Here is a 10,225-nt window from a genome sequence, read left to right on the forward strand (position 1 = left end):
GAGGATAACATATATACTTGGAGCAAAACCCAACGAGAAAAGGAAACAGAGTGTGTAATACTGACAATATGCACAAGCTTTGAGATCATTAATCATCCCTATAGAGAAGATAGAATAGGAGAGGAGGACAGAAGCAGAGTGATGAGATTATGCTACAAGAGTAACCTAGTCCTTATGTTTTGGCAGGGCAGGATTAATGGTATTTTCTTTTCTAAACTCAGCCTGAGAGAGGAGAGGAGAAAGAACTAACAGAGTCAATTAATCAGTGAGGAGAGGAGTGATAGACCAGCAATGTACTGAAACCCTGTATGACAATGGATTATTCTGCAAGAGTAAGCTGAGAGGTAATGGAAGTCCTGTTTACACCTGGCATTAACATGCCTCTTGGGAGATCCAATCACAAGTGGACAGCTCTAAGTACAGGTGTGAATGTACCCAAGACCTATTGAGGACACACTGAGATCTAATCACTCAGACAACATTCAGAGGTGGTCTGTGCCACCTACACAACTGGTGTCCTCTTTCCTCAGACTAGGCACAGGAATTGCATTGCTGCCTCCCAGTCCATGTACCGTCCATCTAAAGTTGTGTTCAACTTTTCGATAACAGGATAAACAAATGCGTTATTGTGCTTTTCCTTTTTTCATTTTCATGTCATTTTAGAAAAACAAACTCAGTTAACATTTTTCTCGTTCCACTAAACCATTTAGGTCTTCAAATCGCCAACTGGTATGACAATTACCCCAAAACCAAAAAATAACTTGATTTTTGCTTGTTTATCTAAATAATATATTTCAGAAGATAAACATTTAATTCTGTTTTCCGTGAATAGTTTCCTCTGTTCTGTCATGTTGATAACTACAGCTTTTAGTTTTGCTGCGTTGCTCCACAGAATGAGCTCAGGATTGATCAGGAGGACTGCTGCTTTACTATAAGTTCATTGTATGAATCTGGAGTGTGTGTGTGTGTGTGTGTGTGTGTGTGTGTGAAACAGCTGATTTTGTTGTGTGTGTACAAGAACACAGAATATGAATTAACATCCTGATCCTGACCGATCCTGTCGGCATGTCAGGAGATTTAAATAATCAAAGACGTTAATGCATAAATGAATGCACAAATGCGCACAGTGTCTCTCAATCGGAAGATGAAGCTGTACAGTATATAACTAGATTTGTTATATTTATATGTTCAGACCTGGCACTAGAGCAAATCAATAGGACAGGCATTTGATTTTCGTGAGGGGGCACACAATACATTGTATATTTGTATATCCTGTTATCTAACAAGCTGAACACAGCTTTGGACGCAGGGTACACGGACCCCCGGTTCTCCTGAAGCTTAAGAAACAACAATGAATTTGGTCTCTGCAAACAGAAATGATGTACATGTTTATTCACATATAGAACAAGGAATTGAGATCCGATCACAATTGGTCACTTAAGACACGTGTGGAAACATGTTGATGCAAGGTGTGAACAGTGATGCCATCTATAAACAGGACCTTAGTCTTCATGTTTTGGCCCTAAAGGATAAATGGTAATTTTTTTCTTCTTTTCTATACGTAGCTTAAAGGAAGCAACATGTGACTGACATTTTGGGATCAATTAACAGACAGAATCAAGACTACTGTTTTTTCAAGTTCATTTAGGGATTGCATCATTAAGGGGACTGTGTGCCGCTTCATTTGAAATGGCTCAAAGCGTAAGTGCTTAAGCTCTGTGTTGTGTCAGTGTGACCAAATGTTTTCCATTTTCATCATTTGACATCTCAGTTGTTCCCTCAATGTTGCTAGTGGTGTTTTCTCACTTTGGTTCATTTACAAGTAGTCAATTGTGCAGAATCTGTTGTTTTGTTGGTGTGTAGATCATCACGTTCAAGAAAAACTGAGTGAAAATGCTCCATTTAGAGTTTAGAGTTTTTAAATTGTTCTCCTGGGGAAGGATGTCCCGGACCCTACAAGAATCTGGGCTCGGCCCCTGCTGGCCACAAGTCCTCCAAACGACCCAGCTTGTGCTCACTCTGTGGCTGGCAAGCTTTGGAGTAACACACACACACACACACACACACACACACACACACACACACACACGCAATCTGTTGTACACGCTCTTGTGTAATTGCTCTCCATTTGGGGAATCTGTTACCTAAACACAGTAACTATTCAATTAATGTGTAAGTCAATAAAAGTTTAATAGTTTACAGTCCCATCTCCACCCAAAAAATGTGCTTGTGCTTGTTTGATCTTCACTGTGCACAATGATGTATGTACAGAGCTTAACCATAAGGATGTGTTGACCTTCATCTTCTGAAAGTGGAAAGTTGCTCTGTGCTCATCTTAAGTTTGAGTTGAAGCCATGCACTTATGAGCATGATTTGTGACATCACAACTAGTTTGCCAATCATGGTCCAGTATTCAACTTACACTTAAGTGTGATGTGGTAACGTGAAGTGTCCAGTGCACAAACATATATATTCAGTTTTTTTTTCTTCTTTTAGGGAGAACGTATATATAATATTAAGATTTTGTAATATGGTAAATTAACTTTCTCTGTGGAAAATAATATTTCAGACAAAAACGTTTATTCACACCAGTATTCTTACGACTTTATGCACATTTTGGAGGGGGTATTTAAACTTTATTACAACTTGGGTCTGATTTTTGTAGCTAGTTGTAAGATGTGATCAATTTATAAATAAATGAGTTTCTGTAATGTGGCTTGTTTGGCTTGTTTGCTCCTTTGGATTTGGTCGTGGCATGGTCCATGTTCCCACAGCTCTGCAATTATATAGATTAGTAAAAACAACTGATAACTGACAGATATGATGGTCAGAATTACAAAAATAAGGGTAAAGTTGACCAAACAAAAATGAGAACAAAACTAAGCATAATTTCCAGGATCACTATAAAAACATTGTAACATTACACGTTTTATGTCTTTATGTCTTTTTTAAAATCATATCTATCATTTTCAATAAAAAACATCTTTTGGACTGTTAGTTGGACAAAATGAGCAACATGGTCTCACATTTTCCACTCTTCTCTGACATTTCATACACTGAATACAATTTTTTTTTTTTAAACCTGCCGCTTTCAGTCCCGCACATAACATACAAAACACACACCTGCTCACACTCTACATCCTTCCCTTCACACACACATCCGCCATCTTTTGAAAAACATGCAAATTCTCTTCCTCTCAAAAGGTCAGATGAGGCATGACTCACTAACTCCCCGCAAGGGTACGTTTTTATGCGTCTCCTACCAGAGACGAGAGCACAAAGCACCGGAGTGGGCCAAGACTTTCAGAAAATAGAGGTTATTTAGAAAAAAAAAACCTTGCAGTCCTCTGGAGAGAAGTCATGGGCTGAAGCCACCGGCGGTGTGTGCTTTAAATTTAGCATGAGAGGAAAAGGTCAGCGGCTGTATAATAAGCAAGAGGAGAGAATAAGTTGAACTTTGGCCTCGGATCTCTTTATAGAAGACCTTGGGAGGAGAGGGGTGGAGGGTGGGGGGGGGAGATTGATGACGTCCATTTTGCTTAACGAGCTCACGGGAGAACCGCCCCCCCCCCCCCCCAACCCTCCAATCATCTCCCGGTCAAGGTAAGAAGAGCGTTATCTGCAGCCGCGTCACCTCTCTCTCCATCCTACCTTGTACACATCAATTATAATCATAACAGCACTGAACACATTTCCTTCCATCTGCTTCTAAAAATAGCGACAGGCATTGGTGATGGTGAGAGTCCATGCATGCGTAAGGATTCGTCCAATGGGAAAAGAGCTGGATTACACCACAAAGCGTTGGTTTTGAGATAATATGAAGCTTTTTTTCTTTTCTATTTTTTTTTAGCATCACACATGGTTTGTTTTGATCCTTTAACCTGTTTCCGAGTGATTTTTTTTTAAAACTTAAATGAAATAAATAAAAAGCCTCCAGCATCCTCACACGCTATATCCTCGCCTCAAACAGAAGTCGCTCGTTGATGATAAGATAAAAGGTCGCCATGGAAACAGGGATTTTTTTTTTCTTTCTGAGATGCGGCCACCGTGGGGGGAAAAAAAAAAACATGAGGAAGGAGATGGGAGCGTGATGAAGAGAGAGAAGAGAGAGTTGGTGCGAGACGGGAAAGAGAAGGAATGAGAGTGAAACCTGCATGATCCTAAAAAAATCAGATGGAGGCCGAGAAAGAAAAAAAAAAAAAAACGCTGAGGCAGCCGTAATGTCACCGCCTGCTGTAGCCTGCACTCATGGGAAATCAGCTGACCTCCCAATCTGGGTTACCCCACATTAAGAAGAAAAAAAAACAAAAGGCAGAACATGTGGGGGGATCGTTTGTTTCCCACTTTTTCTTCTTCTCTCCCTCTGTTCTGGAAGGGAGGCGAAAGGAGGGAAGGAGGAAGGGAAGAGGGGATGAAGAAGAACTCTTTCTATCATCCTGTGTCCGTCTTACCTGGAGTAGTGCAGTTCATAGATCCTTCACTCTCCATTTCCTCCATGCTGCTGTTGTCCATTTCCTGCAGTAACCTCCTGCCTCCCCACCTCTCCTGGTCCTCTGTGATTGGGCTGGAGACATCGAAACCTGGAAGATGTTTGGCACAGTCAGAAAAATAGATTCAAGGGAAGTTTCAGTAGAGCTGATTTTAAGGGTCAACACTGGTACCAAAACCATCATTATTTTGAGGAACATAAGCACACCTACAGAAAATACTGTACAACTGAAGAAAAGGCACACTTAACAATATAACAATCTTACAAGTTCACTGCCTGTCACACTGTGTGACATGGCTCCAATTAAATCCAGGTCCTGATTGGTGTCACGTTCATAGACTGTATAAAAGAAATGGACGTAACATCAATGACGTCACCCATTGGTTTGTGGACTGCTGCTCAGAAGCCAATATTTCGAATCTGGGCAGAGCCATCTTGAAAATTTCAGGTGCATGCTGTGAAAAATAAAAACATGGATTCTACTTATATGGGCATGAGGGGGGGGCATAGGCGGGGCTATGGGCGGAGTGGGGGACGTTGCCATAGTTTGCGAGGGCTGGATCTCAAGGACATAGAGGAATCAACCTGTCAATCACGCCCTAATGCATACCCTGCTTTATCGTTAAATATAAAATCAGGGAGGCCAAAATGTCCCAAATGAACATCATACTGCATTGAAGAAGGCTTTAAACTAGCGATTGAGACCATAAACACATTTTGAAAACGTTTACTGAGGTTAGAAATCAAGTGAGAAGTTGGTGAATTTTCCATTGACTTGTATAGAGACGGAAGTCACTTAGACACCAAAACGGTCGCCCCCTGGTGGCCTTTTGATAGAATGCAGCTCTAAGTTACTTCCTCATTTCAGAGGACCGGAGCTCCCCGCCTGGTCACGTTGTAAAAATGTAGCAAAATACAATTTAAGATTTAACGCAACGAACCAACAACCATTAAAAAAGTAGGAGTAGTAAAGACCGTGAAGCTGGTTGTTTACTTTGAAAAGTAATTATAAAGGTAAAGGTGTGTTTTTTTAAGCAGTAACATTACACTAGCGTGACACTATCTTGTGTGTCATTGTACGCCACAATCCCATCGGTTAGGTCGTAAACGTGGGTGGTAGCAGCGGTCACGCGGTGGGAAACGGATTGGTCTTTGGCTGCCAACCTTATTAACTAATGATTACTGACTTTCACCTGATATTGGACACTATGAAGGGGCTATAAAGGAGAATATAAATCTGACTAAGCATTAAACTTTAGATGATTATTGCTACCGCGACACATTTCAGTCAAAGTCACAAAAAGCACTGAGCAGAGAGGTTTGGTAACAGTTCTAATGCAAAGTGACTTCTTATGTACATTGAGGGTCATGAAGGCTTATCGTAATATAAGTAAGAGCAGATTGTCTGAACTTCTTAAAGACTGCAGATATTTCAGCACATAAAGGCAGTTCACTGTCATAAAGTGAACCTTTAATTCTGTTTCGAAGTCTAAAGTTACATGATTGTGTCTCAAGTCTTTCAGGTAGCAGAGTGTGTTTCACACTGTTTGTTGTCTTATTGAGCAGGTTTAGCTTCTCCGTTGCATTAAAGTCTGATTCTTTATGTAACCGTGGAGTTGTGAACAGCTGGAGGAGTGCACCACAGATGTGTCAGTTTGGTGTCTCTCCCTCCCTCCCTGCACCCCCCCAACCTCCCCCCTGATTCATACATTGAAGGGAATTTCATGATTTTTCCAAAACAAAAATCCTCTTGGGAGAAAGGAGGAGGAGGAGGAGGAGGAGGAAGGGAGGAAGGGAGGGTGGTGGGGTGGTTAAGCAACAGCAAACGGCAACAGCACAGCGCAACAAAGTGGGGCTCCCACTGTGGCTACATCTGCACATTCTTCATGAGTGCAGCAGCGGCAGCAGCAGCAGCGGCAGCAACACCAATGAATTCATTTCATACTTCACAGAGCCCAGCAGGAGCACCCTGCCCTCTCCACCCCTGCCAACCACAAGTCTGGCCTAAGGGGAGGGTGGTAGGGGTTGTGGGGGGGATTCAAATAGAATTAAAAAACCCCAGTTATTCAATAGTCCTTGGGGGCATGGCTGAACTTCTCACCTGGCCTCACCTTCACTACACCACACACAGCAGCAGCAGCAGCGGTGGCAATAGTGGATGAGGGCTTTGCGTGCCAGCACGTTGCCGTTCCCTCTCTCTCTCTCTCTCTCTCTCTCTATCTTTTGCTATCTTGCACACGGAGGAAGAAGAGGAGTGTGGGAATGATTAATGTGCCATTGCGAGGAGGAGGAGGAGAAGGAGGAGGAGGAGGAGGTGGAGGAGGAGGAGGAGGAGGTGGAGGAGGAGGAGGAGGAGGCGTTGCATTCGAGTGCTCCGCTTCCATCCCGGCATCAAGCTCAATTTAGCAGAACTTCATTAAGCGCATCATAAATAATCAACTTTAATTGATATTCTGGCAAGCTGATTAAGAGTTAAGCAGAACACAATGGGGACAAGGGAAATGCATTAAACGCCCCGGCGTCATCTCGTGTTCCTCTCTAATTTGGAGCACATGCAGAGAGCAGCACTGTTGCGTTTCTATGTAACCAAGATACGCAGCAGGGAGGAAACAAGAAGAAAAAGAAGAAGGGAAGAAATAGAGTCCAAATGATGATGCACAAATCATGAGTGTATGAATATTCATGCAGGCCTTCTGTCCGTGGAAAGTGATAAATACATCTCACTTTGGCTGCCGCTGACTCAGTCATCAAGTGGAGTGTTGGGAGAACAGTTAAACAGATAGAAAAGGAGAGGAACATGTCGACAGAGAGTCAAGTGATGCATATGTCTGCTGCTAGGAAGTGCTGGTTCATTTCATTTCATTTACATGCTTTGGTAATACTAATCATTTAAACATGAATGCTGGCACTGCGTTGCCATTAACTGGAAGTTAAAAGAGAGACACACTGTGTAACAATTTTTAGAGTAACCTGGAGAGGTGTAGGTCTATACCCTGGGGCTCATTGCCCTGATTTCACCGCTCTGCTGTTAAAACACCTGAACATGCTGGAGGCTCTGCATCCCCTCCACCCAGAATAGTTTCCCATAGTTAAAGCTCAGATGACTTCCCGTTATAGCCCCACCGTGTATACCTGTATGACAGTGCAGACACCTTGACGCCCTGATGCACCATATCAGCTTTCATCTAATCGAATTTGGGCAACAGGAGGATTTTTTCAGATAGATTAAAGATATATTTGGTGTTGTCAGATTATTATTAGATAACAACATGCAATGTTTTTAGATAGGACTTATCTTGTAACACGCAAAGCATTTATATTTGGGGACAACCAGAAACACTTAACATGATTAATGGCTATATACAATACAGATTTTGAATGGATATTACAGAGCTAAAGGCTTATTCCCCATAGGAAGATTACTTTACTGCACATAATACTGATTCATCAAATAGTTCCATTAGAACTTGAGAAGTATTAATCTTGTTAGGAATATTAGAGGAACATTTAGCTAGAGGAATATGCTTTAAAATATTACAAGACTTTTTCAGACGTGTTAATGTATGTGTAAGTAGTAGGCTCCAGCTGTTTGAGGACAAAAACAGTTAACAGCTGTAATGTAACAGAGGCAAACATGAAGCTACACTGATAAAACAAACAAGAGGCTAGAACTCCTGGAGGATTCTGCTCTCCTCCTGGCTAAAATCCTCACCTGCGTTTTCCGCTAAGAAGGAAAAGCCCTTGACGAGCAGGAGCAAGCCGCAGAACAAGCATATCTGGATTAAAACCAACTCCTTTCGCTTTTTCCGCCTGGCTTTGACCTTCTTCTGGCTCGGCATCACTTGCGTCGGCCGATTCCGGAGTCGGATACCCGGCAGAGACATCCCCTCTACCGCTGCCACATCCATGCGGATCCCGAAGTGATACAAAAAAAAAAAAGAAAAAAAAAAGTGAGCAACCTCCTCAAATTCCCAGGGAATGGATTTATCTCCCGGGAACAGATGAAAAAGTAGAGGGAGCGGTTTTCAGAGGGAATGAGAAGAAGAAATGAAAGTTAGGAATTGGTACCGCTGGGATGCTGTGAGGGCTGCTCAGTAGAACCGGTGAGCTTCGGGTTCTGTTTCTCATGTCATGTTAAAATGTGCTTTAGGAAGTAGCGAGGCAGAGGACTGCCGCACGAGCTCTCCATGGATGCGTCCGCCGGCTGAGTGTTGAGGTGAGACACGCGGACAGGAGGGAGAGAGAGAGCGCGAGAGGCTGCGCGTGGCCACGCACGCACACGTGAAACTCAGGTCCAAACGGGTTTTTTTTTTTTTAAAGAATAAAAAAATCATTTCAGAGTGCTGTATGTGTGTTTAACATCTGTACACACGCGTTTCTCTCTATAGCAAATCACAATAGAGTTGTTCTTTAGTTTTTTATATTGTATTGGTAAACTGTGACAACCATTGAAAGGGAAGCTACTCCATCAATTAGCTATTTATGAACTTTTATGAAGTTGGTTGATCCACAAGATACACACTTTAAATTAAATGGTGACATTTGAAGGAGCAGGCTTCCCAGAAATCAACCCCCACATCTCCTATCAGTAACCTTCTCTAATACATTAATACCCTGAAGACATCACAATGACATCATCAGGGTTGTTTTCTCTCGAGGATACAAAAGACAACTTTCACAGGCTGAATAGTCTGTGATGAGTAAATTAACCTGTAGAAATTTAATATCATCTTTAGCTTATTTGTTTAATTATTTAAAAAGTAAATTTCCTGGTGTCGGTATCCTGGTATGAAATATTCATCGTAGAACACATGACAATATATAGCATATACTTAGGCACAGGTACATTTTATTACAGTTATTGTCAGTTTTGCTATTTTTCATTGTTTTTCATGTTTAATTATTAATTTATTTAGAATTGACGACTAGCAAAATAATGCACTTGCAGTATAAATATGTCATATTTATTATAATAAAAGTATTCTTAAAAGTAGTTTTTTGGTTGTGAAAAGAAGCTTTGAATATATAACACCTATAATTTAAAGTCACCAATATACCTCAGATTACTTTGAACATGAGCTAATAGACAAGTGTTAATCTTAATGGCATATGGCAATTTGACATTAAATCCCAATAGATTAAAGTGTGTTGAAATCAAATGAATAAGAGGGAAAGCTGTGAGCTTTTTACTGCTGTCTTACATGTGATGTACAGCCAGCTGTACTTGTAGGAGAATTTGATAGTATACTGCTGACCAGTAATGTAAAGTTGTGTTAATAAAACAGATTTTTTTACTGCTTTCTTGTAGTAGTTTTGGACTAAAACTACTCACCCATGCAAACATACATAAACCCTGTAGGCAGCAGCCAAACTCAACAGTGATGCCTTCCAGCATCCAACTACTTCTTCTACAAATAATAACAGTAATAATGTTATCAAAATATGTCAACATCTCAGCCAAGAGTGAATGCCATTCCCTCTGAATATGGATAAAAAACAAGTTTCTGTTTCTCTTCAGAGATTTGCTCTAAAATAAGAGTTGGAACATTCACTGCAGCAAATCATTCATCAGGCCCTGCACAGATTAGATGTAGTGTTTTCTTTGGCTACACAACAGTAGTTAGGTCATATGGATTGATTTCACTTGTGTAGGCCTTTGCCTGCTTGTACATGTTGCCTACAGAACAGAGATGGACCACAGATTCCACAGTGTGTCTGCCATTTCAGATGTTTTCA

At 41.3% G+C, this 10,225-nt stretch overlaps 1 protein-coding gene across 1 annotated transcript in view; it reads right to left on the reverse strand.

The window, feature by feature from the left end:
- The window catches only part of LOC128370364 (sodium/potassium/calcium exchanger 3-like), a 59,286-nt gene extending 50,889 nt beyond the window's left edge, over positions 1-8,397 (reverse strand). Inside the window, exons 1-2 of the mRNA XM_053330961.1 lie at positions 8,202-8,397; positions 4,452-4,580 (exon numbers count right to left, since the gene is read on the reverse strand). Of these exons, the coding sequence (XP_053186936.1) occupies positions 4,452-4,580; positions 8,202-8,397 (325 nt within the window). The remainder of the gene's footprint in view (positions 1-4,451; positions 4,581-8,201) is intronic.
- Positions 8,398-10,225: the final 1,828 nt, after the last annotated feature.

This window comes from Scomber japonicus, chromosome 2 (genome assembly GCF_027409825.1).
Source record: "Scomber japonicus isolate fScoJap1 chromosome 2, fScoJap1.pri, whole genome shotgun sequence".
In the NCBI taxonomy this organism is placed as follows: domain Eukaryota; kingdom Metazoa; phylum Chordata; class Actinopteri; order Scombriformes; family Scombridae; genus Scomber; species Scomber japonicus.